The sequence below is a fragment of the Terrapene carolina genome, unplaced genomic scaffold (genome assembly GCF_002925995.2).
Source record: "Terrapene carolina triunguis isolate 2854851 unplaced genomic scaffold, T_m_triunguis-2.0 Scaffold113, whole genome shotgun sequence".
Taxonomy (NCBI): Eukaryota; Metazoa; Chordata; order Testudines; family Emydidae; genus Terrapene; species Terrapene triunguis.
The window spans coordinates 19932359-19959114 of NW_020664464.1; the positions used below are offsets into that span (position 1 = coordinate 19932359).

General features: G+C 42.0%; 1 protein-coding gene across 1 annotated transcript in view; it reads left to right on the forward strand.

Annotated features, from left to right (window-relative positions):
• DAPK1 (death associated protein kinase 1) overlaps positions 1–26756 on the forward strand; it is a 126344-nt gene that overhangs the window by 32613 nt on the left and 66975 nt on the right. The window contains exon 3 of the mRNA XM_026652341.1: positions 24332–24553. Within this exon, the coding sequence (XP_026508126.1) occupies positions 24332–24553 (222 nt within the window). The remainder of the gene's footprint in view (positions 1–24331; positions 24554–26756) is intronic.

A 26756-nucleotide genomic window follows, 5' to 3' on the forward strand; every position in this document is an offset into this window, starting at 1 on the left:
GTTTGAGGTTCAGCCTGCATCTCTGCAGACAGTGCTTCTGTCTGTCTGAGATTATGAGCAAAGTTCCTTTGTCTGATCTGGGACCTTGAACCTGGTCTGAACTGGTTAAGATAGGAAACTGTCTTCCAGCAGTGGATTCCTTCTGTTGTCTATTTGAGCACCAGGAAGCTAAGGATGTGTACAGTCATCAACTTGGTTCCTCAAACCCAAAGATAACTAAGACTGACTTAACCATTAATAAGGACAAAATCCATCAAATCCACAGAGAGAGATCCTAAAATGTAGTATATATAAATTTATAAAATTAATACAGAAGTTTCCCATGTTCTTCACACTTATTATCTAAATAAACATGCATTCAAGACAACAGCTATTAATATGACACTTTTAGGGGGCTGAAGACTCTTGTCTTGACTTAAAATCAGTCCAAAATCTGCCTCATTCCAGTTGGCTTTTTTAGTTTCTCCTTTTTTTTTTTCTTAGTTCATTGGTATTATAGTAGCACCAACAGGCCCTAAGCAAGACTGGGGTCCCAGTTACCTGTACAGGAAGAGATGGTACCTGCCCATAACAGCTTACAGTCTAAATAGACCAACCAGGCAATTGGTGGGAGGGAAAACAGAGACAGAGATGTCAAGTGACTCACCTGAGGTCACACAGCAAATTAGTGTTAGAGCTGAATGGTCTCACTTTCCTATCTTTTACTTATCTGGTTCCTGATAGGTTTTTTTCCCCCCAGCTGTGGAAAAGTATCTCCTGTGCCTCATTTGCAGAGTGGGGGACAGAAAAAGGTGGAGGAAGTGTAAAAGAGTTTGAGGCATAATTAGGGTGACCAGATATCCCGTTTTGGGGGACTTTTTCTTATATAGGCACCTATTACCCCACCCCCTGTCCCGTTTTTTCACTGTTGCTATCTGGTCACCGTAGGCATAATGCCTTAAAATTTCTGTTGGTCTTGTTGGCCTCTGCCTTCCCCTTGAGCAAGGAGGTGGGATAACCCATCAGTCTGATGCAGCTGAATTATTTGTTTCTTGAGTCAGTTCTATAGCAATAAATCATTTTACACAATGTAGTACTGTTGTTAATATGACCACTTGTACTGCTGTGTTTTGCCACAGGCGACAGGTGTCTATAATTCCCAGCATACTTCAAATGTGCCGTAGAGCAATCACATTAAATCAGTGTCTAAAAAAGAAAAATATTCCCCAGAGAATTAGCTGAAGGAGTTTAGTCTGAATGTCTTCATCTTCTAAAGTAATTAGATTAGTATTACATACTATAATTGTATATAATGTATTATATAAGCTTCTAAAGTTTTGTGCCACTTTCTGAATGTGAGGTAATCCATGATTTATTTATTTATTTTACTATGCCGCTGTTTTTTCAGTTAAAGTTTGTCTGAAATACATAGGTGCCTTAAACAAATTTAGTTTGGCAGATCACAGGAGAGGTTAATGTTTAGGTAATGTGTCCCTTAAATTAAACATAAGCATATGAAGTGGTTGCCTCGCTTATAGAAGAAAAAATTGGGTAAAATGTAGATAAGACTATTTGTAGAACTAGATAACAAAATATATAAACGCACAGGTTCCAATTTTAGTCCTGAGGAAAACTTATTCACAAAGGGTGAGCAAAGCTACTCAAGTTGTGGGTAGAGTAGTCCAGCAAGAATATATCACACACATACTCCACTAGCTGTCTGGTTTACAGATCTGATTCCAGAACTATATGTTTCAAGGTCCTTAGCATTAAATCGGGACCTACAATCTCAGTAACTGTCTCTGCACCCTACCACAGCAGTACCTTTCAGGGCTACACTGTCTTGTGTAGTCCAGTTTTGAAACGTGGACAAGACATATTCTCCAAGGGGCCTAGGTTTCAAGATTTACTACTGTTTGGAGATCAGGTTGAGCCTGAACCAAGCTATCTTGGGAGCTGAATGTAATTTCTTTTTGTGCAAATCTTTGCCTCACAACTGAGGCATGGTGCTTTCTTGGTCTCATTGTTGTAGAAGGCCTACATTGGCTTTGATCCCTCGGAACTAAACCTCTCTAGTAGAGAATAAGGAGGAGTGGACAGGTTTATTTCATTACAAAATTCTTTTTTCCTTTAGTTATGTGAGGGGTACCTAGATACCATGCTGATGAGCTCATGAGAAATGCTTACCTATTTGCACTTGTACTCAGTAGTCCGCACGGGGTTTCAAGTTTCCAAATGCAATTCAAGGTGTCTGTATTGATCAGTAAAGACTGATTTGTATGTTTTGGGTCTTGTCTACTATAGAAATTACCGTTCTGTCCTCATTTCTTATCCTGAAAGTTGAGATCAGCTGCAGTGCTTGAGCTAACAAAGTGTCTAGATTCAAATGTCTGAGCGCTGGTTATAAGGTGCTCTCGGATGAGTGGCCTTGGGCTCTGGAACTTGCTTCCATTGTTGATCCAAAAGACTGAGTGCATTGACTTCATGCAATCCTGCAAGGCGCTTAAAAAAACCAAAACAAAAACACCTTTGCCAAAGGAGGTGGCTTTGGGAGAGGGTAGGGTTGAGTTGGAATCTTTCAGCTGGTATTGAGTTATTTTGTACTAGTTTCAATTTGTGTAGGTGCATCCATTTAAAATCATCAAGGTGCATTTCATTATCTAAACTTGTTAATTTAATATTGAAATGATGGAAGGCCTTGTAAGCCTTATATGTGGCTCACTGAGATACTATCTGAAATGGTTCACGTTAAACAACGAAATCCTTGCTGAACTAAGAACTTTTGTGTCTACTATACTTGCTGTGTGCAAATTGCCCTACTAGGTTATAATTCAGTATTTTTTTTCTGCGTTATCCTCAGACTAAACCCTGGCACTCCAAATATTTGCATAAAATAAACTTGTTTAGTGCTGTCTATTCAGTCAATTTACTTTTTCATTAAATTGTTTACATTAAGCCAGAGGCATGAAAAGCATATTAAATATTTGCTTGTATTTTCCAGAGTAAAGGGGAAAATGTAAGCGATTATACAATTTTTTCTTGATTACTTTTTCTTATATAGAAGATAAATGTTGTTAAACAATTGTTGTTCAAATATCTAAAATGCACAAAAATAACATCCACTCAAAGTTATGAAGTAAATTTTTAGTAGGGTTGCCAGATGTCTGGTTTTCGACCGGAATGCCGGTTCGAAAAGGGGCCCTGGCAGTGCTGACTGGGCTGTTAAAAGTCCGGTGAGTGGCACAGCAGGTCTAAGGCATGCTCCCTGCCTGCCGTGCCTCCGTGTGGCTCCCAGAAGCAGCGCCATGTCCCCCCTCTGGCTCTGCACACTGTCCCCGCCGCAAGCACCGGTTCTGCAGCTCGCATTGGCCAGGATCCGTGGCCAATGGGAACTGCGGGGGTGGCGCCTGCGGATGGGGCAGCGCACAAAGCTGTTTGGCCACGCCTCCGTGTAGAAGCTGGAAGGGAGACATGCTGCTGCTTCCGGGAGTTGCCTGAGGTAAGCACCACCTGGAGCCTGCACCCCGATCCCCTCCCACACACCAACCCCCTGCCCCAGCCCTGAACCTCCTTCCACCCTCCGAAACCCTCGGTCCCAGCCCAGAGCACCCTCCTGCATCCCAAACCCCTCAGCCCCACCCCAGAGCCCACACTCCTGCACCCCAACCCTCTGCCCCAGCCTGGAGTTCCCTCCTGCACCCTGAACCTCTCATTTCTGGACCCACCCTGGAACCCACACCCCCAGCCCAGAGCCCGTACCCCCTTCCACACCGCAACCACCTGTCTCATCCTGGAGCCCCCTCCTGCACCCAAGCCCCTGGGCTCCACCCCTCAGCCTGGAGCACCGTCATATACCCCCAAACCCCTCATTCTTGGCCCCACCCCAGAGCCGCACACCCTGAGGGAGCCCTCACCCCCACTTGCACTCCCTGAGTCAGCCCGGTGAAAATGAGCGAGGGAGGGAGGGAGGGGGGATGGAGTGAGCGGGGGCAGGGCCTCAGAGAAGGGTTGTGGCAGGGTCAGGGCCTTGGAGGAGGGGCGGGGCAGGGACAGGGTGTTTGATTTTGTGCGAGTAGAAAGTTGGCAACTCTAATTTTTAGTCACATTTAGCAGAAAATCAAATAGGTGGACAACAAGGAAGTTATAAATAGTCTCCATCTTAAACAAAATAGTGCTAAGAACTTTTTTACACAACTTTTTCCTCTTTCAAATTTGTTTTCATGACAATTTTCCTGTTTTGTACAGTGAAGCTTCTGTAGATCAGCTTAAAGCACCATACACTGAGGCCAAATAACTTTTCAGCATTAAATAGACATACTTTACAGGAGAGATCTTGTCTTATCCATGCTGAACACATTTTGTATGCTGAACTCTGCAGTGTTCAGTGTTGAGCTATGATCTGGAACAAAGCTTTCCTCAAAGGGAAACATTACAGGCTTCCGCCTTACATAAAACAAAGAGAGCTGCACTCTTAATTTTCTTACATAGCAGCCATGGTTGGCAAGTGCTATGTGTTAACCTTCAGGCAAAGAACGCCAGGGTGGTGCAACTGTTGCAGGTTTTTCCACTTCTTGAGTTTTTATTTATGTGCTGCACTCTTTATGAGAAATTACCTTTTAAAAGAAAAGATAATCTGGTTCTTGTTCATAAAAACTAGAATATACCATATATACGTATACATATAGCATATCTATATAGATTTCTATATGTATATAGCTTGTGGGTGTGAGCACATGTGTAGTATACATATTTTGCCTATAAATAGGAGTAAGAAAGGGGTTTGCTCAGACCTATTGATTTCTTAAACTCATTCTCACATTCCATAAAATAAGGCATGTTCACCTAAAACTTCAGTTTCTTAGGAATTTAATGTTTTTGAATATGAACATTTCTTTAGTCATCGCACATGCAATTGTAATTTGCAATCACATTATTGGTGCCAAGAATCAGTTCTTTTCCTTTTGCATAATGGGCAGCACTAGTTAATGAATGTTGTTCAGACTGGCAAAAGTATGTGTAGGTGTGTGCGTGCATGCATTCTTCAACAGCATTTAACATGTATTGTAGGAGCTGTACTGGGAAATCTTCATGTATAGTCCTGTGGGTAGAATAAGTAAACCCATATGAAAGTGATCAGGCCTATTCTTTGCATTGTAAAGACCGAGAAATAATTCTGGTTTTCTTTTAATATGTGGCCACAGTATACTAAACATAAAGTGCAGGTTTAGCTTTATTTTTGGATCCCATTACTAATCCCCTGAGCCAGACAGTCCCCTGAACTGAATCTACTCATGCGTATTATTCCATGTGGCTGAGTTCAATGTTCTTTTGTCATTCAAGGAAATATGATCTTGATTTGAATCTATACATGCATAACACTTTGATACATTGGAATTTGGCAGTACCAGTCACCTCCTTGGTACCAATTCTAAACGTTAACGTGCCAGGAAAGTTCAACTTGGCTTTGTTATGCAGTCAGCATACTTGATAGAATACATTTGTGATACTCTCCTCAAGGCACCCAGAAACATAAGCCACTGTTACTCCACTGTCTCAGCAAGGGAGAGCTTTGCTGGGGCTTAAATTGTGTGTTAGCATCCTGCCACATTAGTTTATCCGCCTCCCCTGCAAAGTCCTTGAGACTCTGCCAGTCTGAACCTAGTCTTGCAGGTAACAGTGAACCCCAGTTTGCAAGTTCCACAGAAATATTACTCTGCAGTATCCAGTCCCTCTCACTGTACACTCCCAGAAATTGTTTGATGCCTCCAAAGAGACAGTACACGCACCAGACTGTTAAGTCAGTTGAGGACTCCCATTTTAATTCAGTGTAACAGCACTGAGATGGCTTATAGTAAAATTAAGAATAAGTTTGTTGACAAAGAACAGAGAGATAAATGGTTACAAACAAAATAAAAACATACTTTCTAGTGCCTAAAACTTAATTCTAACAAGTTATGTCTTTGTCTAAACAGCTTTCTCAGTTAGAGTATCTCCAGCCCTTCCTGGTAGGAGGATCCAACATTCACAGAATCAGAGGATGCTGTGCCCTTGGTTCGCAAAGTGATGGATAACTAAAATATCTTTTTATTCCCCTTATATTTCCCATTATCTTTGTCTTGAGCCAGGAAGTCTTCCTGGGGGTGCAAACTCTGTCCCCTTAAGCTACTACTTGTTAGCTTGATTGCTTTATTTACCTTAAGGGTAAATGTACTTTCATCGTCTTCTGCCTGTAAGCAAGCCAGTCATACAGGTAAACTCGCATTTCTTTGTCTAGTGCTGACTTGATTTATACGCTGCCTCCAAAACACGTTAATAACATATTTCCAGCACACATACATAACTTTATACACAGCTTGTACATACATCATGCAATAATGTTCATGACCAGCATATCACCAGTTTTTATACTATACTATAGAAGTGTGTCATGTAAAGTACAATAATATTGTATACAGTCAGTTGATTCAGTTGCTTGTTCTTTGGGATTCGGTCCCTGATTGTCACAACATTAAAAACAAAAAGCATTACTTATAGATTTACATATAAGAATGGAAAGAATAGAAAATATTCAGTAGGGGCAGAGTGACTGGAAAACATCGATTCCATTCCTGTTTCTTTTTCCTTCAGAATCTCATGTCTATTCCTCTTGAAATGTTTTCATATGCAGTAAAACCCAATTTAAAGACTTTTTTTGAAAGCTACATATACACACCACCTCCATCATAATGACAAGCCCCTGAAAACTGTCATATATTCTCTCCCTGTCTCTCTAACAAAGAGTTTTATATGCTTTAAGTCCTAACCTAGGCTTCTCTGGGTTTCTGGGAAAATTATGAAAATAAGAGATTGAAAAAATCACTTTTTGAGCAAGCTCAATAAACATCTACTGAGATTCTGTAGCAGCCTAATTAAATCACAGAAAGTAGAACATAGGCCTTCTGCCCAGCTTGATATGCACAAGGAGTACTGCTCTAAGGTTGCTCCTGGGAAAGTTTGCATGAGGGATTATAAATATTTAATTGAAACACACAATATAATGCTTTTATAACTATTTAAACAAAGAAACCCTGACCTCATTAGGTGTAGGAGAAAATCACAGTCTAAGAAAAAGCTACCAGTCCCACAATTTTGAGTCTCGGCAACTTCTGTTGCATTCTGCAATCTTGACTTCAAATGAAATTGCATCTGCTTACGCCAGCAGGCAGTTTAGCCTATAGATGCTCTTACAGTGTTCTCAGTCACTCTGTCTGTTGTCTTCCATTCTCTTCTTTCTTATATGTAAGTCTATATTAGGAATATATTTTGTTCTTAATGTATTCTATCAAATATATTGGCTGTGTAACAAAATCAAGTTCACTGGCTGTGAACTTCGCTGGAACATTAGCATTTGGCATTGAGTGTCTTGGAAACTAGGATTGATTTTGTTTTCATATTAAAACATTTAAGTACTTCAAGTAGGAGCAAGATGGAGTATTCTAGATATCTTCTGTTTAAAATGGAAAGGAAGTGGAGGATGAATATATCTCTTAAAGAGAATCTGGGAAATAGAACAAAACCAAAAATGCTTGTTATTTGGTAAAACTTTTTAGTTTGAGAGTCATAAATTTTCTGTCTATACTTTAGGTATTTTTAAGATATTAGCTGGTCATTTAAAATGAAATATTGGGTAAATTTCTATAACAAAATAACAGAAATATTGTAAATAGTCTGATACATTGGAGTTTGTTCAGATCATTCCTGAAAACAAAAAGTACTTGGGAGGGGAAAATTCTATTTTGCCTCACTGTAGAAAGAAGAAGTTATTGGATCCGGGCTTTCTTCTTTCAGTAACTAATCCTGCACATACACAAAATAAAGTACCTGAAAAGTTTATAATCCCAGTTTAAGATGCCGTTAAATTGTTGCCTCTGCATGCAACCCAAAATTGCATGTTTGTGTTTTGATTTGTATTGCTACCGCCTTGCACTGCAAGCTATCTAATTTTTCTTTCTACCTGCCCTTAGATTTTTCTTGGCCTTGCTGCTTTTCCAAGAAACTATTTCCTGCTGATATTTGCTTTTCTGACTAGTTCCCTCCTCCCCCCCCAAATGTATTAGATTGCATTTTTCAGATTAAATCTAATTGTATTTCCAGTATATATTTCTAAAATCTCAAGATAATTTCTCTAGCTTTACTGATGCTTGCCACTCCTTTAAATTAAATCTGAACACCATATTAAATTAGATCTCTGTTTACTTGCTCTTTTAGATTATTAATGAAGAGGTTGACTAAGTCCAGTCCTAACTGTGTCTGTGGCACCTTCCCTGCCACCTACCCCACATCCCCATTCAGAATGATACATTAGCATTTATTGCTTTTTTTGTGAATACCCTTCACACAGCTTTCAATACTTATGACATATCAAAGTCAATTTCTATTTCTCTCTCTAGGTTTTGTGATGCACCCATCACTGTAGTATTGGAGTATTATTTTTAAAAAATGGTCAAGAAATAATTGCTATCATGAAACATCATATCCTAAAAAAATACAGTATCGTGTGTAACCCTAATTTTTCTTTGTACTCCTTTGCCCGGCCTCTCCCTCACTTATTTCTATCATGCTATGGAGGTAGGCTTTGTTAACCATGTATGTATATGTGCAACCCTAATTTTTTTTCTCCCTGTATTCAGATGCTTGCAGCTCCTTTCCTACCCTTGCCTTTCCTAGTGAATAGGCACTGTTGCTGTCGTTCATAGAGTAGCCAAGTGAATGTTTTGCAACCATTCTGATCACTGCTGCTTGGAGTGGCTGCAGATTGTTAAAATATACTCCTAACCATGGATACAGAATGGAACTAGATCATCTCCATTATATGCTCCATCTATTTCAGCACTTGAAGTGTGAACCCAGTTCTTGCACTGACGACTGTTTTTGTTTTGGCTGAACCATCAATGATTACAAATTTTAAAAAATTGGTCCTTACTACCCAAGATACAATCCAATATCTTTCAGATCCTGGTGCCCAAAAACATTCCTTTTCAGTTTCTTTACCCTCTCCTTTCAAAATTCTCTGATATACTGAGAACTTGAAATTGAAAAAGGCCTATTGACATTCTCTTGCTGGCTGAGCCATTGAATCAAACAGTAGAGAGAGAGAGCATGCAAGCTCAAAAATGTTAAGGACTGTTACTAGCACTTCTTGCAACTGCCTCATAGAGACTGAACAAATAGAATATGAGATTATCATTCTTGTGTTGGGTTAATTCTGTGTCCAGTCGTATATTTTACTTGGTTTCAGAGTTTAAAACAGACTGGGTTTTCATTTAATAATGTCTGTTTTTTCCCCTGAAATGTCCTCTGGAAAAGGATTTATTTGCATATGCAAGCATAGATAAAGTGGTCTTCTGACAACACAGCAAGTCCTGATATCTTGCCACTTGTTTCCCCTTCTATCAGGGTTTGCATAGGTTTTGGTTTTTTTCCTTCACAGGCAAATGCTAGCAGTATTAAAGCTGCTTCTCAGTTTAAAGGGACTAACTTTTAAATAAATAATAAATTTAAACAATTCTGGGACAGAGGTGTGATTTTAGTCTTTTGAATATGGTACTGAGTATCTGATACTCCATTGTCACCAGTTAATGCTCAAATAGCATGGCAAGATAGTACCCTATTCATTATAGTTTACCAGCCCTACCCATATTGATAGTGGCTTATCCTGTTTCCAACTAAATGGGGTGAGGGTGGGAATTTATATAAATAATAGCACAACTACATTAATGCAAGTGACATATGTCACACTTCAGGGCAACTCCACCTGTATTTCCCCTTAACAGTCCAGCAAGAGCACCCATTCTTGGCTCCCAGCTCCTCAGCCGTCACTTTTTGACTTGAGACTCACATCTTTCTCCCTCCCAAATGGGCTGCACAATTCCCTTCCTACACTGTGAGTTCCCCAGCAAGTCAGACTGCTTAAACTTTGCTTTCTCCTCAGAGGCTAATAAACAGTGTAATTGCCCACAGTTAGAAGTTACCACATAGCCCTTTCTAAGCAAGCACATTTATTAAGGTGAAAGCATTACAGAAAAAAACATTAAAAACAATAAAAGAACCTACACACATGCTAATGAGCTTACCAAAGATCATCCCCAACTCCAACTAGGCTTCTGGCAGGTGATCAGTCTTTCAAGCCCCACCAAGGGGCTTGTCTGGTTACAAATTTATAACAGTTGTGAACTTGGAACAAGCACACCCGTGAATCTGTGAGTTCCTCCTTTATACAGTTTGGACCTTTGATCTGGGGATCCTAAGAACCAGTAATTAGGAGACAATCATCTTCTCCTCAGGGTATAGCTTCAAAGGGCTGGGTTTTTGCCTAACCAGAGGCAAGAGGCGCACAGATTTGCATTCACTTCCCCCTAGATATTTCCCGGAAATATTGTATTGTCCCAAAAGTTCATTCTTGTCTGCCACGTTGTTCAGTATAGTCCTTTGATCATCCAGGCCCACAGTAATACATAACTTTTGCATTTAGTACGATGGACTCCAAAGATACTTTATTTAATTCAATAAGATCTCCCAAAGATATTGCAGGAAATTGCTGTCTGTCACAACATATGCACAAGAAACGGTTTCTCTTGTGTTCCTCACATGGTATACTGTATATTTTGCAAGACCTGTGAATGCATGTGATAGCCGAACAGTGTGTGCAAAGCACAACCCTAAAAAGAACAGTGCACGAGCCTTACTATAAAGCAGGAGAAGGACGTTGTATCCACGTTGGCACTATTGCTGGCACTGTAAATGAAGGATGGGGAGGGGAGGGATGAATGCATGCTGAGCCCACAATCCTTTACAGTTTCTGCAGAAACCTTGTCTGTCTTTTGGAAAGACTCATGTTTTCCTGAATTCTGACTGTATGCTGACCCCAAACCAGAACTTAATGGTTCTAAATGTCTGAAGAAGTTCTGACATCTTTCATGCCAAGAAGCCAGAATGGATGATGATAGTGGTAATTTATGGAGCTAACTGACCGTGAGATTTTTATAAGAGCTAGAGGTGTCTTTGATTCCTTTACCTTTCATAGAAAGATAGTACTAACTTCTTTATCTCAGGGCTTTTTCCTTCCATCCTCTTGCTCTTTCACCTCTCCCACATATCTCCTTTCCTACAGGAGACCAGGGAATTTTCAAGTTGATGGAGCAGACACAATTACAAATGTCAGATATATTTGAAGAAATGTGTCTTGGAGCTTGTGCTCAAGAGAGTGACGGTATGTTTAAATTCAGAGGAAGAGACTTGGGTTTCTGTATGTTTTAGATCAGGGGTTCCCAAACTGTAGTACACATACCCGTGCGGGTATTAATGAGACACATTTCTGAGGGGGTACACGGGAGAAATTATGTAATGGTGGACTTTATTTATTTATTTATTTATTGCATTTTCATAATAGGCTACTCAGATGAAGCTTTAAAAGTCTGTGGGGAATTTGCTATATAAAATACAGTAGTTAGTTTACTTCAAGATGCACCAATGAACACAGATACATAGAGACGCTGATTTACAGAGCCCTTGCTTCCAATCACCGTGCAGTTTGGGTTCAGTTGGCTATCAACTGTCCAGTCTAACTGAGCTCAGAACTTTTGGTGTTTTTGAAGGTGTTGTATATATCGCACTATAACTATATCTGTACGTAACAATCAAATATGGACAGATGGCTAAAAACTGGTAGTGTTCAGAAGAACACACAAAATATCAGTGATGAGAAGGGTAAGGATTAGGCAGACAGCTGGTTGGTCTGGAAGTGGGTACACAATAAGTAATGTTTTTTGAGAAGCTTTGTTTTAGACCAAACAGATTCATTCAGAGATGGAAGTATGAAATAAAGAGGGCTATTTTAGCAGCAAACATCTTTGTTCTGCTGGATAATTGGCAGAAAGCGGCTTTAATTTAATTACATTATGAAGCAATAAACCATTTTTTGCATAGATTTGCTATCGAATATTTTTAAAACCCACATCCTCTCAGTATGGAAACTTTCTGCATAGGGAACAGTATGCTCCAAAAGTATTCATAAGTGTGTGGTGCTAATTGCACAGCACTTACATCCCTCAAGCCTGAGAAGTTATGTGCTTGCACTTCATAAAAGGTCTCAAATTATACATAGCCAATTGAAAATCCAGGGAAACTTCTGTGAAGTTACTATGGATTATAAAAGCATAATTAAATACAGATTCTGGCCCCAAGTGTTCTGTCTCCTTGAGAAACTGAAGTTAAAATAATCTGTGTAGTTTGAGGGCATCCTCTTACAAAATCAGTCTCTCAAGAAGTAAAGCCAAAATGAATTATTTGGTATTGTTTGAATTTTTTTAATGCTGCAACAATTTTCTTTTAAAGAAAAGGAATAGTTAGAAGATGAGCAGACAGACACTTACAGAAACAAATAATGGAAAAACACCTCACCTCAGCTCCCTTTTCTGAATTTAATTTTCCCCAGCAAAATAAATGTAAGACAAAATAGTAAAAGTTCTTGACAGCAAAATAAGAACATAAGAATGGCCATGCTGGGTCTGATCAGTGGTCTGTCTAGTCCAGTATCCTGTCTTGTGACAGTGGCCAATGCCAGATGCTTCAGAGGGAATGAACAGAACAGGCCATTACTGAGTGATCCATCTCTGTCATCCAGGCCCAGCTGCTGCCAGTCAGAGGCTACGGACACCCAGAGCAGTTACATTCCTGGCCATCTTGGCTAATAGCCATTGATGGACCTATTCTCTATGAATTTATATAATTCTTCTTTAAACCCAGTTCTACTTTTGGTCTTCATAACATCCATCGGGAACAAGTTCCACAGGTTGACCGTATATTGTGTGAAGAAGTACTTCCTTATGTTTGTTTTAAACCTGTTGCCTATTAATTTCATTGGGTTATCCCTGGTTCTTGTGTTATGTGAAGGAGTAAATAACACTTCCTTATTCACTTTCTCCACACCATTCATGATTGTGTAGACCAGGAATCGGCAATCTTTGGCACGCGGCCCACCAGGGTAATGGGGGCTGCTCCAGGCCCATGGGGGCTGCGGGAAGCAGCAGCCAGACATTCCTCGGCCCGCGCCGCTTCCCGCAGCCCCCATTGGCCTGGAGCCGCGAACCACAGCCAGTGGGAGCCACGATCGGCCGAACTTGCGGACGCGGCAGGTAAACAAACCGGCCCGGCCCGCCAGGGGGCTTACCCTGGCGGGCCGCGTGCCAAACATTGTCGATCCCTGGTGTAGACCTCTGTCATATCCTTCCTTTAGTTGTCTCTTTTCCAAGCTGAAAAATCTGTTCCATACCTCTACTCATTTTTGTTGCCCTTCTCTGTACCTTTTCTAATTCTAATATATCTTTTTTGAGTTGGGGTGAGCCCTACACCTTGAGACATTTTAAAACTAGTCTGGACAAAGCATTTGAAAATATATTGTAGAGAATAATCCTGCCCTGGCACAGGGGGATTGGATTAGAATAGCTAATAAGTCTCTCCCATCTTTAATCACTGTGATCTTCAGCTGTGGTACCTTCTTGTAAGGAAATTGGATTTTGTGGTTATGGTTCTAAAATGTCTGTGACTGCCATTGCAACTGTCTGTATTTCTGCTAATTAGTAGTTGTGTTGTGAGCATGCTAAAGAAAAATTGAAGCCAAAAAAAAGAGCACTGGGATTTAGAGTGCTTTAGTGTCAATTGTCACTTGATCATATCATTTTTGCACAGTGGATTATAAGAGGCAGCATATGACTTTTTAAGGGATGAAAATTTTGAAACAAAAAAATTGGTTTTCAGTTAATAGGATAACTGGTCAAAAACAGTTTGTTTGGTTTTTTGTTTTTTGTTTTAAATCATTGTACTGTATGTAGAGGCATTGGAGGCATGATGCCAAGTGCCCTGAAAGGAGCAGATTTAGAGTAGTAATTAACTACTGGTTCAATAGGAATTACGAGATCACAAAACAAATTACTGTTATTAAGGAAAGTATTTGTTCTCACACCAACCAGTCATCATATTTCACTGTCTAACTTGATCTAGCCCTGTGTGTATTTAAAAAAAAAAAAAAAAGCTGCTATAAGCTAGTTATATTTTCAATAGAATATTGTATGTGCATGTTTCTGTGATTTACCTCTTATTTCAGTTTAGCTGCCTCTAAAATGACACTAATTCATGTGATCCCTGCTGTAAACAACAAAAACTACATAACGTCTGTGTGGCTTGCTACTTTATAGAAGGTAGTGAACGTATGCTGCAGTAAGAACAAAGGTGAGCAATGAGAGAAAATCATTGGAAGGAACCGAGCCAGTCATCGTATAGCTGACTTTAGTTTGCATGCAGCAGTCCTAATAGTTATTATTTACTAAAATGGCATTTGTTTATTTTTACTACACTCTTTAAAAAGGGAAAGGCGGGGGGGACGGGGGACGGGACAAAATGTCTTTGCTTTGAGATCATAGCCATGAAATAGCCCTTTGAGTACATTGTAAAGATGATCTGCATATACAGTACTTAACCCCACAGTTAGTTGTTTGTTATTATGTACTGAATACCACAAATGGGAAGACTAAGAAGGCTATTCAGCATGTAAGTAGAATTTTTTTTTTACTTTATTCATTTGACACTCCAGATTCTGAGAACTATGTTAGAGAATTGTGCAATCATAGAACCCCACTAGAGCATGGTTGCACCCAATCCATATAAGGAGGCAAGTGAATGGCATTTGTTTTTAAACGATGTGGGGTAGTTTTGGAACACCTTTCAGTAGATTTAGGTAATATAACCTTTGGGGTATAGAGAAATAAAATATTTGCAAAAACAGTGCCATATGTTTAAGAAAACTACTTCTCTTACCTGGACTCCCATCCTTTGTCCCCAATAGGTCAGCTTCATGCTCTAACAGGTTGGCTAGTAAATCACCCTAGAGGGTAGCCAAAATGTGGAATAGGTGTGGGAAAAGGCATGATTTTTAATACTACTTAGGCCATGTCTACACAACAAACTTTGGATGATGCAAATTACCTCAGCGTAAAGCTGCCAGTTAAGTATGCACGCTCATGAGCAATATACTATCTCCTTGCATCAGTGCTGCAAGTACTCACCAGGAGTGCTTGTGTGGCTGCACAGTGCGGTGCACCATAGGTAGGTATCCCAGTGTGCAACTAACCACCGTCTGGCATGCTGTTTTGTGGCAATGCATGGTGGGGTAGAAATGAGTTGTGTAGGGGTGACTGGGAGCCAGGTTCCCATCTTGCAACTTTCTCCATCCCATAGTGCCATCCTTATCCCATAATTTTCACACTTCTTTTTAAAATCCCACAAGCCTCTATGGCACTTCACGCTGTCCATCTCTGACAGAAGCATGGAGTCCACACAGCAGCTCTGTGCTACTGTCATGAGCATTGAAAACAGAGGACAAACAATCCTCCGGTATTTGGAGAGTGGCAGGAAAAACTGCAGCAGAAGGGGACATGACAGTTTCATGCAAGTCAGATTGCTGTGGGAAAACCAATTAAAGGTTGTCAATGGTGTTCATGGAGCAAACAGCAGGCGGTGGCGCGCCACTTCTGGGCCATAGAAATGAGCACTGACTGGTGGGGTCACATCTTAATGCAGTTTGGGGAAAACAAGAAGTAGCTGCAGAACTTTCAGATGCACAAGGCCACGTTCCTGGATTTGTATGCCAAGTTTGCCCAGCCATCTAATGCAGAATGAGAGCTGCGCAGACAGTTGAAAAGTGAGTGGCGCCCGTTCTGTGGAATTTGCAACTCTGGATTGCTACTGGTCAGTGGGAAATCATTGTGGAGCTGGAAAATCCACCCTGGGGGCCATTGTCATATAAAATATGCAGAGCCATTAATGGTCTTCTGCTATGCAGGACTGTGACTTTCGGTAACGTGCAGGATATAGTGGATGGATTTACAGCAATGAGATTCCCAAACTGTGATGGGGTGATAGTCAGCATGCATATTCCTATTTTGGCACCAGCCCACTTTCCCACAGAGCACTTCAACAGAAAGGGCTACTTTTCTGTGATTATGAAAGTGTTGCTGGATCTCTGGTGACACTTCATCCACATCTTTGAGAACAAAGGACTGTTCAGGAAGCTACAAGAGGGGACATTCTTTCCTGAACAGTGGATTACCATTGGCAATGTTGAAATGCCAATCGTGATCTTGGGGGACTCAGCCTACTCCCGTCTCATGAAGCTGAACACCAGCCACCTCGACAGCATCAAGGAAAGATTCAAGTACTGGCTCAGGAGGTTCCCAATGACAGTTGAATGTGCTTTTGGTCATTTGCAGAGATGCTGGTAATGGCGTTGTTTACTCAAAGACTGGATCTCAGTGAGAAAAATTTCCCAATGGTTATAGCAGCTTGTTGTGCCCTGCATAATATCTGTGGGGCAAAGGGAGAGAAGTTGCTGCCGGGGTGGAGAGCAGTGGAGGAGGAGCGGCTGCCTGCTGAGTTTGAACATCCATACACAAGTGCAATTAGAAGAGCTCAATGCAGAGCTATGCTGCTGAGAGAGGTCTTAAAAGAGCAACTTAACAGTCAACCTCAGTAATGTGTTGTGTTGGATTGTGCTCTACCTGGCCCTGAAGTTTTGGGGGCTGTTAGGGATTGTACGGTGCTTGGTGTACTTTTATGAATATAACACTGTCTGTTAATACACCTATTAATTTTGTGGTGCTTGCTGTGCATTTATAATTATTACACTGTCACTGATCCCATGAGTTCTGTCGCCCTGTACAGTAACAGGTGGTGGGTGCTTTCAGTAGTGCTAGGCATTCTGCAGCATATGTTGTAAAGTAATAAAGATGAATTATTTAGCAAAAAAAGTGCTATAAAAATGACAATAAAAAATTCTGAAATCCTTTAACAAAATAGCACTTAAAGGGAAAGAACATTCATGTCCATTTCAGTTCATTTTGGCTACATATACAGCAGCCATGGCGCTCCTAGGTCAGTGTAAGTGAATCTGTGGTTCTCCTTACTGTCACCCAGCGTGAAGTGTAAGGCTATGGATGTAGCTTCTGATGCCATGTGGAATATTGGGGGTATAGGGAGCTGCTGACATCTCTGTGTACATAAACTGCTCTGCATGGCCTCTTCCAGCTAGTTCTACAGGGGAATGAAAAGCGAATAACAACACTACCTCTTTATGTTGTACCGCTACCTCTTCTAGTATGAGTAAATTAATGAAAAGTCAGTACCTGTGTCATCCTATGTTGGGGTTGGATGTTATCTGTACACATAAACATGGTAATGGGAAATGCAATCACACACTTACACGAGGTCCTTTCCCCTGCATTGAGCTCGCCCGTGCTGGGCTGCTGGAACTGACTGGACTGTGGTGGAGTATCAAACAGGTCCTAGCTCATGGCATAGCTGGACCTCCTGCTCGCATGTCCCCTATCCTCCTCCCTCCTGACCCTTGCTCTTCATGTCAGAGACATGTGACTTGGGCTCCTCAGCGGTATCCACAGTGGTGTGTGGTGTAGTGGCAGGATCTTCACCAAGTATGGCATGCAGCTCTTTGTAGAAGGGGCAGGTCTGCAGCTTGGCACCAGATCAACTATTGGCCTCCTGGTATGCCTGCCACAGTTCCTTTGCTTTCACATGGCACTGCTTCTGATCCCTGTCATACCCCTTCTCCTGCTTTCCCCAGGCAATCTGCTTGTAGATGTCCATGTTTCTACAGCTAGTCCGTAGCTGTGCTTGCACAGTACACTGTCTTCTCCCCACAGGCCCAGGAGATCCAATAACTTCTGTTTACTCCAGGTGGGAGTATGTCTGGAGCGTGCAGCTGGCATGGTTGGTTGGGCAGGTGCACACAACAAGAGAGAGCTACAGAGTGTACTTGCTAGACAATCAGGAAAAGTCTTTTCAAAAATAGGGGGTTGTGAGAGAGGCTTCTGGTCTCCATGAACCCTGGGCAGTGGACTTCACAATTGTGAGCAGAGCTGTCAGGCATTATGGGACAGCTGCTGGAGTACTGTTAGGGTCATCATAGGTTACGTTGAGTCTACAGTCGCACTGCATCGCCCACAGTATATCAACTATGGTTCAGCACTGTTCTGGAGGAGGTGTTACTGTGTCGCTGTAACAGGGTGCTTTCATTGGCATGAGACAAATTTCAGTGCAGAGATATGCACAATTAGATTGACACAAGGCAACTTACATCAACCTAACTTTGTAGCATAGACCAGACCTTAGGTTGTAAAGTGCCTAGGGGTGGCAGGGGTGCGACCGCACTCCCTGGCTTGAAATGGTTTCAGTCATGTACAGGGTTTACACCAGGGGTCGGCAACCTTTGAGAAGTGGTGTGCTGCCAAGTCTTCATTTATTCACTCTAAGTTAAGGTTTTGCGTGCCAGTAATACGTTTTAGCATTTTTAGAAGGTCTCTTTCTATGAGTCTATAATATATAACTAAACTATTGTTGTATGTAAAGTAAATAAAGGTTTTTAAAATGTTTAAGAAGCTTCATTTAAAATTAAATTAAAATGCAGAGCCCCCCTGGACTGGTGGCCAGGACCCAGGCAGTGTGAGTGCCACTGAAAATCAGCTCACGTGCTGCCTTCGGCACACGTGCCATAGGTTGTCTACCCCGGGTGTACAGTTTTGTTCAATGGCTTTCAGCATCCTCACTATAAAAATTGTTCCAATGCCACTGTGGGTGCCTCCTTTCTTCAGCATAGAACTCTACAATTAATGCAAGGACTAAAGATCAGAAATCAAAGAGCAAGGCTCTTCAGAAGATTAACTGCATATGTTGAACTGACAAAACAGTCATTAGTAAAGCTACTGGATTTTGTACTCAAATCCCAGATTTGATTGGACTTCGGAATACATTGTATATCCACATACTAAAACAATGTTGTATTTTCAAGACTAGCCTCTATTAAATTCCCAGGTTCATATTGGATCTGGAGCAAGTATCATGGTGTTGTGCACGTGTGTGTGTGTGTGTCTGTGTATGTATATATGTGTGTGTGTGTGTGTGTGTGTGTGTGTGTATAAAATGACTATATATATATATAGGTTAGCCCTTAGTAGATATTTGGTGGAAAATTGTGACGATGCGTTTAGTTCTTTATACTGTGTAATAGTTGCTTAATTGTTCTTTGCTGTAAGGGTGGCTTTCACATCCCACAGAAGCATGTACAGTTGGAGATAACAGGGTAGCTTTTTACATGTACACAAAGTGAATTGTGAGCTCCTGGGGGCTGTAAAGCACTTAGAATGTTAGAGGTGCTGTAAATAAGTCTTTCAGCTGTTTCACATTAAGAATACATCTAAAACTGCAAATTTGTGCAGAAAGTACAGTATGTGATGACTTAAAAGGTTGGTAATAGACAGAACAGAGGCTATTATGTCCATGTGACATTTCCCTTTTTTGTTCATTTCACTTTAAATAAAGGAAAAGGTCTGCATAAGGTTAAATTTTAGTCCTCATTGTGTAGGGAAACATTTCTATAGTTCCAGCATCTCCTCTTTATTGCTGTGTCTTAGATCAGGGCTTCTCCTTTGGAAGGAGTGTGTGAAGAGGTCAGTAGTTTCCATTCCCCTCCTTCCCTCACTCTCAACCTTGCTCTTCTAGTTCAGTCTGAAGTCTCTTGTTCTCCTTCCATAGGGTGTTTTTTCTCACTAGCCTTTTTAAGTGCTGGGAAATTACATAGTGGTAAAATCTGTGGTAGAATGTTGTTAAATCCTCCATGTGTTTAACATTGCATCAGCTGCTTGTAGTTAAACCAACAATTTTTGTCCATTCTGATGGAAATCTTGTTTTATGCTGTGTGATCACATGTTCTAATATGCTCTATGTTTACCATTGCAGACGGTGCCATAGGGTTCTGCATATGTTTCAGAACCCAGCCTCAGTGCTGTTACAGACCTAACCATAGAAAGGCAAATTGTTACCATTTACCAGATAACTTGCTTTCAACAGTGTAGACTTCCACCCTGCCAGACTTCACAAGATACTGTCTCACCACTTTAGTTGGGGAAATACAGTAGGGTTTCAGACTTGAAAGAATCAAATTGGAGAAGCAGGAGGGAACCCTAGAGAAAAAGAAATTCCTGGATGGAGATTGGTTGTAAACTTGCCTGTCAGAGAAACAGAAGTCTGTGCATTCTCAATCAAGTCATAGAATGCAAATCAGCTAAGAAAGTGTGAAGACATCTTGCCACTTGATGATTTTAGCCAGGGCCAACTCCGGGCACCAGCCCAGCAAGCAGGTGATTGGGGCGGCCAATGGAGCGGGGCCGTCACTCCCTCTCGGAGTGAAGGACCAGCCACCGAATTGCTGCCGTAGAATGAAGCGGCGGTAGAGTTGCCGCCGATCGCGATGGCTTTTTTTTTTTTTTTTTTTTTTTTTTTTTTGCTGCTTGGGGCGGCAAAAACGCTAGAGCCGGCCCTGATTTTAGCTCATTCAGGAGTTCCCCTAATAAGCTGACATATCTGTTTTCTGACTGATGTTTCTGAGCTATGGTGATCAGCTGGCTTGATCATTTGGTGGTGACAGTTTCCAAAGTAGCAGACTGCTTATTCAAGTACAGCTGAACCTCAGTTTTCTGTTTTTCATAGTCTCTGTGCAGATGTGTGGAGAACCCCACAGCTTCTCCAATCCCTTCCAACAGAAGGGAAAAAAATGCCAGGAATTGAATTTTTGCTCTTATGTGTGGGAGTGCAGAGAACTATCATGCCAATCCAGGGCCCCGCTCCAGTCACTTATCATTAAGGCTGCGAGTCTTTCATGGAAGTCACGGATTCCATGAGTTTCTGTGACTTCTGCAGCCACTGGCGCTGGCTCAGGAGCTGCCCAAGCTGGCCAGCAGCAGCAGTTTGGGTTTGTGGGACGGGACGGGGTTGGGAGGGGGATGCTTACCTTTGGGGGGCTACCCAGCTTCCACGGCCCTGCAGCTCCTAGCTGGCAAAGGGGCTGGGGGGAGCTCCATGCCGCACACTGCTCGTGCCCGCAGGCCCTGCCCTCTAAGCTCCCATTTGCTGTGGTTCCCAGCCAATGGGAACTGCAGCAGAGCTGGCGCTTGTGGCGGGAGCAGCCCGCCGAGCCCCACCAACCCTCCCCTCCTAGCACCAACAGGGGTCCCAGGCCACACACCGTGGCCCGGCTCCCCCCAGCACCAGCGGGGGTCCTGGGCCGTGCTGCCCTCCGCCCCCCACCAGCTGGGGTGCCCCTACCCCCAGCATTCACAGACCTCCGCCCAAGTTTTAGTCATGGGTATTTTTAGTGAAGGTCATGGACAGGTCTCGGGCCGTGAATTTTTGTTTACTGCCTGTGACCTGTCCATGACTTTTACTAAAAATACCCGTGACTAAAACATAGCCTTGCTTATCACTTCTTCATCAGTGCAAAGTGGATCCTAAAGCTAGACAATCTGACCCTAGAGAATCTCCCCCCATGTAAGGAGATGTTACAGTGGCTCTATGCTACCCCTCTCCCTGTGTAGTTGAAGTGACTTAGAAAAGAGGATGTGACTAGGACACAGCCCCTTTGGATCATTGTCAGCTAGCACAGCTTAAAGCAGTCTTCAAACTGCTCTAGTTTTTACTGGTAATCGGCCTGCTAGTGCAGAGTGCCCCCTATGTTGAAAAGCAAAAAGAGAATCTTTGTCTTTGTGTTCTGTAGTTGTCCTGAATGTTCCTCAGTCACAGCTGAGGATCTGGTCCATTGCCTACTGAGAATACAGAACTATCAAGTGTTTCCCTTTTAAAAAATAAACCCTAAAGATTACATAGCCATTTTAAAATGCAGATGACAATTTAAGGCCAGACATATTCTAATTTTTTTTTTTAATACACCACGATACGATATTCTCAGAAGGGGATAAATATGTTGCATAACATTATTAAACTTGGTGGGACTTGGATGCAGATTATAAAGTAGACAAACATATAGATTCTTTTTTAAACCTATTTTATTTTTTTAACTACTTGTTAATAAACACTTTTGGTATGAATCACATGTTAATTTTTTTCTGAAAGAACCTGCTCAGTTACGGCTGTGGAATCTTCAGCAACTCAGTTGTTAAAGATTTTATCGGACATGATTCTTACTTTCACGCAGAAGCAATATATACATTTTAAGTTTGTTTTTCAGGTATCTTTATGTCCAGAAGATGGGTTGCTTAGTTTAAATTTGAAAAGTACATATTTTTTAATTGAGGCAAAATGCATAAGTGTTTTAAATGCTTTATACAGCTATCTACGGTATGCCTTGATTTAATTTAGTTTTACTAGAAAATATACTTTAGAGAACAAACCTGCTTAGTTCCTCCCTTTGGCCAATCTGGCTTCAAAGGATTTTCCTGGTTCTAATTTCTGTCATTGTAATTCTGTAAATTCTCAATATAGTAACATGAACAGTCGTCCAAGAGAATTCTCATCTAGATAGTATGCTGTTTTAAAAAAACATAATCAGAAAATCCCAAAATGTTACAAATGCTATTCATTTAGAGCAGAAAATAAATTCTCGAGGTGTTTTGCTCTGAATCACTGTGTATTTTTTAAGGTCCAACAAAAGCCTTGTAACCCAACAACAAGATAGTGGGGTCAACAACTTTATTTGATTCACACATCCTATAAATCAGTGTTCTTTTTCATTTTTAAGGGTGTTATGGTCTTGTCTTCCTGAATGCCAAGTAATTTTTTTTCCTCTTGAAAATTTTTCTAGTGGACGAGTTGATACAATATCAAGAAGTATGCTTACATTTCTCTGTGTTCAAAAAATAAATAAAAAGAAATAAAGCCAAGCTACCTGAAACCAAACCATCCTTCATTTAAAACAAAATATGCAGGGCAGGGATAAGTGAGTATGGATGGTATTGGATTCCACTTCGAAGAAATTAAAGGTTATTTGTGTGGGGATAAATAATAAACATAGTTATTTTAGAGAACGGAGAGGCCTGGAAAGCAGTAATTTTTTTTTTTTCAATGACAACTGTATAATTCTGGGATAATCTGTCACAGCTCTAATTTTTTGCCACTGTGGACAATGAATCTATTGCCTGTAGAGAAACGTACACCAAACTGATGTGAGGTGGGTGGGTGGGTAAGGTTCTGTGCCCTGCAATATGCAGAAGGTCAGACTAGATCAGTGGTCTCTAACGTTTTTACGCATAAGATCACTTTTTGAATTTAAGTGCAAGCCAGGATCTGCCCCGCCCGGCTCACTCCTCCTCTCCCCCCCCCCCCCACACGTCACTCGCTCTCCCCGCCCCTCACTCAGTTTCACCTGGCTTAGGGAAGGGGTTTGGGGTTTGGGAGGGGGTGTGGGCTCTGGGCTGGGGCCGAGGGGTTTGGAGGTGGGGGCAGCTCTGGGCTGAGCTTGGGGCAGGGGGTTGGGGTGCAGGAGGGGGTGAGAGGTGCGGACTCTGGGAGGGAGTTTGGGTGTAGGAGGGGATTCCGGGCTGGGGCAGAGTGTTGGGGTGCAGGAAGGGTTTTGGGGTGCAGGAGGGGGTATGGAGTCCTGGCTCTGGGAGGGGGTTCTGGGCTGGGGGTTGGGATGCGGGAGGGGTTTCAGGGTGCATGAGGAGGTATGGAGTGCTGGCTCTGGGAGGGGGCTCAGGACTGGGGCAGGGATTTGGGGTGCAGGAAGGGGCATGGGGTGCTGGCTCCAGGAGGGGGCTCAGAGCTGGAGGTTGGGGTGCAGGAGAAGTGCGGGCTCCCGCCGGGCAGCACAGTGGGACTAAGGCAGGCTCCCTGCCTGCCCCGGCCCCACGTCACTCCCAGAAGTAGCCAGCGTGCCCCTGTGGCCCCTGGCGGGGGGCACATGGCTCTGCACGCTGCTCCTACCTGCAAGCACCACCCCCGCAGCTCCCATTGGCTGCAGTTCCCGGTCAATGGGAGCTGTGGGGGTGGTGCTTGCAGCAGGAGCAGTGCGCAGCAACCCCACCGCCGCAGGGGCATGCTGGCCGCTTCCAGGAGCAGCATGGGGCCGGGGCAGGCAGGGAGCCTACCTTAGCCCCACTGCGCCGCTGGACTTCTAATGGCCAGAGATTACGATGGACTGTCAGAGGCTCTAGAATCAACCAGTTGATCGTGATCTACCAGTTGGTGACCACTGGACTAGATGATCATTATGTTCCCTTCTGACCTTAGTCTATGAGTCTGTATGTGAGATGTCAGAAATATTTTAACACCTCCTTCCTTACCGCCTGTAGCTTTATTTGTGTTGTGCTGGATTGTGCAAAAAAGCAATGATGCATTTTTGCTGACTTGTTAGTTCAAAGAAACAGTAGTTTCCTCCAGCAGTAGTAAATATAAACTGTCCCTAATTTTACAATTCCTAGAATCAGATTTTTCCCCCTTCTCTTCCTGCTTCTTTTAGTGGGCAGTTTGCTGTAGTGAAAAAATGTCGTGAGAAGAGCACTGGTCTACAGTATGCTGCAAAATTCATCAAGAAACGGAGAACAAAATCCAGCCGACGGGGAGTGAGTAGAGAAGACATTGAGCGAGAAGTTAACATACTGAAAGAGATTCAGCACCCCAATGTGATCACACTGCATGATGTTTATGAGAACAAAACAGATGTTATTCTTATTCTGGAACTGTAAGTAGCTCTTGAGGGGCTTGGGGCATGGTGGAGATTGTCTTTATATTTGGGAAGTAGGGGTTTTCCGTCAGAGTGGTAACGACTTAATGAACTTCCTGTATAAATGCAGGCGAGTCTTGGTGTTTTGAGAGCTCTTTATTCCAGGTTAAACTTGCAACTCATAGTAGTTCATTGAAATAGACTGCCCAGAATCCAGAGGTAGAGTCACAGTTCAATAGATCCAGTGTAGGTCTTTCCACTTGCTACTTTAGTCACTATGATTATGGTGGTATCCAAAAGTAACATTCAGCCTGCATATCTCCAGTTAAAATTGCTCTGAGTGTACAATGGGGAATTGGGTGGGGGACATAGATTTTTAAGAACCAAATTAAATGGTGATTTGATTCATAATTATTATAGTGAGCCAGTTTTTGTTCTGCATTATATTGGTGTAAATTCAGAGTAACACTATTGGACATCTTTTTACATCTGTATAACTAAACAGAATTTACCCAATGTATGTTGCTATTCTGCAATGTTGAAACTCAAACTGAGCTTTTATATTACTTCATTTGTCTTTGATATGCTTCTTACCTTGCATGCAAGGCTAGTATTAATAGGTGGGATGGATGCAAAATACATTTGTAAGAAATGGTTTTGGATAGTTCCTTTCCGTTCTTAAAATTCCCTCGGAAGTTTCAGGTTTTAGAGGGTAAACACAGAGACCACTTTTAAGGGAAGGTCCCAAAAGTGCTTTTCGGCAGCGGCAAGCACATTCTTTGTACACTTTTGATGGCCTGTGCTGCTGCAGGATTGGTCAGACTCAGTTTAGAATTACCATTTACTCAGAACAAGAAGCCAGAACTAGTTGGGACAAGTGAAGCTCTAGGTCACACCCATGAAGCACAGCACAGAACTAGTATTTGTGTGTGTGTGTGTGTGTGTGTGTGTGTGTGTGTGTTTTGGGCACATCTTGCTTTACTGAAGCTTTAGAGAATGGGGGGTTCTAGCCAAAATTCAATTTCATGCTAAATATAATTATTAAAAACAAGGCAATGGCATTATTTAAAGTTGATCAGTATGACAAATAGGTTTAATTGCAGGCCTGTACACCAATCTTCCACTTATGTTTTAAAGGCTGAAATTTGGGTTATCCCTGGAGAAATAGTGGAAACTCCAGCAGCCACTCACAATTTGAAACTGACACCAGAATCTTGGCCAGGGTTCTGTTGGTTTTTCTTTTCCTTTTGTGCTGATTGGTTTTTCTCTGCTTACTAGTTTGTACACTTAAAACTGTCCCTTTCCCTTCTTTAATATTTTTATACTTTAGGACACTGTGTGTATACAATGCTTTCCACCCTCCTATTAGCCTACACACAAGTTAACAATAGGAATTTAGGAAGGAAGCAAAGTTAGAGAAGATCAGAATTCCCACGGTTATTTCTCATGATTTATACATACTATAAATCCTAGTAAACTTGTTGAAACATATCTACGGCTGTCCTACATATGATTGTTTACCATGCCTCTATTTATCTGTCTGGTATTTATCACCTTAGGTGCTTTAATTTGTGCTGCCGGTCTACGCTGCATTGATAATTAAGGAGGAGAAGAGTGAAAAAAATTAAGATCTTTGTTTTTACAAATATTTTGCATGATAAAACTTCTTGAAGATTTATAATTAGCATTGGAAGATCTACCAATCCGTCCCTTCTTCCAGAACCCCTTAAATGCTGCATCAGTGCAGAGTACTGTGACTTATTTTTTCTGACTTGTTGTTATTTCCAGAGATGTCATTTATCACTTCCTCTAGCTTTTTTAACACCTGGGTTGTGACACAAAATTCAATCCCAAGGATGTTTCAAAGGGTGGCTCCTGCAGCTCTGGTCCCATGGGGCTGGCTGGGCTTGGCTCCCTGCTGTGGGCATTGTGACCTGTCTGGTGCATGGGGTCACAGCGCTGCTCAGATTTGGCCCAGCCACCTGTCCATGATAGTGGGGAGCCAGCCAGGCCAAATTTGAATGAGTGATGCTGCAACCCTGTGCATCAGGGTGCAACACTATTCTCCCAAATTTGGCCCCCAGAACCCCATCAGAGGGCCAGAGCCAAAACTGAGCAGCACTGCAACCCCATACACCAGGTCACAACATCCGAGCCAAGTCAGCCTTGTGGAACAGGAGCCACAACTACAGGGTAAGTGCAGGGTGAACTCTGTTATCTT